This window comes from Ammodytes marinus (assembly GCF_949987685.1).
Source record: "Ammodytes marinus genome assembly, chromosome: 6".
NCBI lineage: Eukaryota > Metazoa > Chordata > Actinopteri > Uranoscopiformes > Ammodytidae > Ammodytes > Ammodytes marinus.
The window spans coordinates 177501-180000 of NC_137235.1; the positions used below are offsets into that span (position 1 = coordinate 177501).

General features: G+C 39.2%; 1 protein-coding gene across 4 annotated transcripts in view; it reads left to right on the forward strand.

Moving 5' to 3' along the window:
- Window positions 1-70: 70 nt before the first annotated feature.
- Window positions 71-2500, forward strand: part of rrp36 (ribosomal RNA processing 36) — a 12442-nt gene continuing 10012 nt past the window's right edge. For 2 of the 4 annotated variants that reach the window (XM_080029538.1, XM_080029540.1), the window contains exons 1-2: window positions 71-153; window positions 1821-2015. In XM_080029538.1, the coding sequence (XP_079885664.1) occupies window positions 1878-2015 (138 nt within the window). In that variant the 5' untranslated portion in view covers window positions 71-153; window positions 1821-1877. The remainder of the gene's footprint in view (window positions 154-1820; window positions 2016-2500) is intronic. The other 2 variants (XM_080029537.1, XM_080029539.1) reach the window with 1 other exon arrangement.

Here is a 2500-nt window from a genome sequence, read left to right on the forward strand (position 1 = left end):
TGTCCATGAAACGAACCCACTGTGAGCGTGAGGCTTTTATTTTGAAATGGGAATTGTTTTGGTGTGACGTCACGTCTCTACGCGACACTCACACGTGGGCAATGGAGCTGTGCGACACTGGAGTTTAACAAAAACAGCTTCATATAAAATAAGGTAAATAAACCTTTATTAACCAAATAACATGTCACAAATAGACATTTTTACATAGATCAAATTCTCTATCTATCTAGGTATTTCTATATAAAAACGTAACGCTAAAATGAGTTGGAAAAACAGTCGCTTTAGAATTTTTTTGGGGCTTTTCGTGTGAATTCTTGTTGGAAATAGAACCATTTATGTGATTTTGTGATTTGATTACGATCCAGTGGTACTTTCGGCGTATAGTTAATGGACCTGCAAAGTCAATATCCCCCAAAATAGTTCACGTTTGTCACCGTTTTGCTGCAAGTAAACAACGTAAGAAAAACGAGCTACCTCAGAAATATTAACATTTTGTAAAATATTCTGCGCCGTTACAAAGGTGACAAATAGCCCGAATCAGAGTTTATCAATTAAATAATATAATATGAAAGTATGAAAACCTTACTATGTTTCTAAATATGCTAAAAAAAGAATAATTCACAAAATGTAGGTTATTTTGAATGGGAGTTTGGTCTGTTGTATGAGCGAGCTGGCTGCAGTAAATGTGGTGAACACTCGTATCAAAATAGGCAACAGTGAAATACTCTGGTTATATTTGATAGAACTTAAGATGCTTAATATTTTCAGGTGTGTGTGTGTGTGTAATAATTGTGTGTGTGTGTTTGTGTCTGTCTCTGTGTCTGTCTGTCTGTCTGTCTGTATTCCAGTCTGTCTGTTTGTATGTATTTCAGTCGGTTTGTGTGTGTGTGTGTGTCTGTCTGTGTGTCTGTCTGTCTAAAGTATTACAAAAAATATATATATATAGTTGTGGATGGGCCATATTTTCCTAGCAAAAAGAGAAATTAAATTAGAAAAAGCAAGAACTGAAAAAACTGCATTACAAGTACTACCTTCCCATTGATAACTAACTAACCTTGGATCCCTGGAACACTGTTTGAAGTTAGAAAGCTTCCTGAAAAGTTACTGTTTCACTGTTGTTGTTGTTTACAGCAGCAGGGCCCACAGTTTGGTTTACAAACATATTCTAGTCTTACGTTTGGTTCCAGGTTCCTCAGAATAATTTGATAGAATTATTCAATACTAAGAATTACATGTAGAGAAAATATGTTTAGTAAACTAACTGCAGGCTCTGTGAATGTAAACAAACCCCCTCCTCTGAAGAGAGGGATCCCACACACACACACACACACACACACACACACACACACACACACACACACACACACACACACACACACACACACACACACAGGGATCCCTTACTCTGTCAACTCTCCCTGGGGTTTCTCATTTTTTAAAATCCCGATAAAGGGTTTTTTACTAGGAGATTTTTCTCAGCCGAGCTAAGGGTGTAAGGGCAGATGGATGGATGGATGGATGGATGGATGGATGGATGGATGGATGGATGGATGGATGGATGGATGGATGGATGGATAGATAGATAGATAGATAGATAGATAGATAGATAGATAGATAGATAGATAGATAGATAGATAGATAGATAGATAGATAGATAGATAAGGGCAGAGGGTATCATATTGTATGGAATGTAAAGCCCACTGAGGCAAATGTCTATTTGTGATATTGGGCTATACAAATAAAACCTGATTTGATTGATTTGATTTGAAACTACACACTGACCCTTTAAAGTTCCCTCTTCATGCTTTGTTCCCCAACAGATATCTATCTTTATAATCTACGAATCAGGAGAAAACTGAAGCGCTCAGAACTACAAGATGACAACTAATAAAACTTCAAAGATGGCGGCGCAGAGCAGCAGCAGCGACGATGGAGATTCTGACGCGGAGAAAAACTTTGCTTTGCTCACACAGAGAGGAGAGGAAGAGTTCAGTGAAGAAGACGAAGGTGTGTGTGTGTGTGTGTGTGTGTGTGTGTGTGTGTGTGTGTGTGTGTGTGTGTGTGTGTGTGTGTGTGTGTGTGTGTGTGTGTGATGAAAGTGAAGGTATTTAATGAAGGCTGAATGGTATTTGATCAAATGTAAATCTCGATTTTTTTTAGCCCGAACAATCTATCCCTCCGTTCCAAATCTCATACTCTTTCTTTTTTCTATTCTACATACTACATCTGATCATAAAACAATCTAGTTAGCATGGTAAATGGTCTTGACTTATAAAGCTCTTTTTAGCCGATTTTCTCAGCCCCAAAGCGCTTTACATATCTTACCACATTCACCCATTCACACACACACTCATACACCGATGGCAGCAGCTGCCATGCAAGGCGCTCTCTGAACCATCGGAAGCAGTTTAGGGTTCAGTGTCTCTTTGCCCAGGGACACTTGGACATGTGGCGGGGAGACGGGGGATCAAACCTCCGACCCTGCACTCCAGAGGCGACC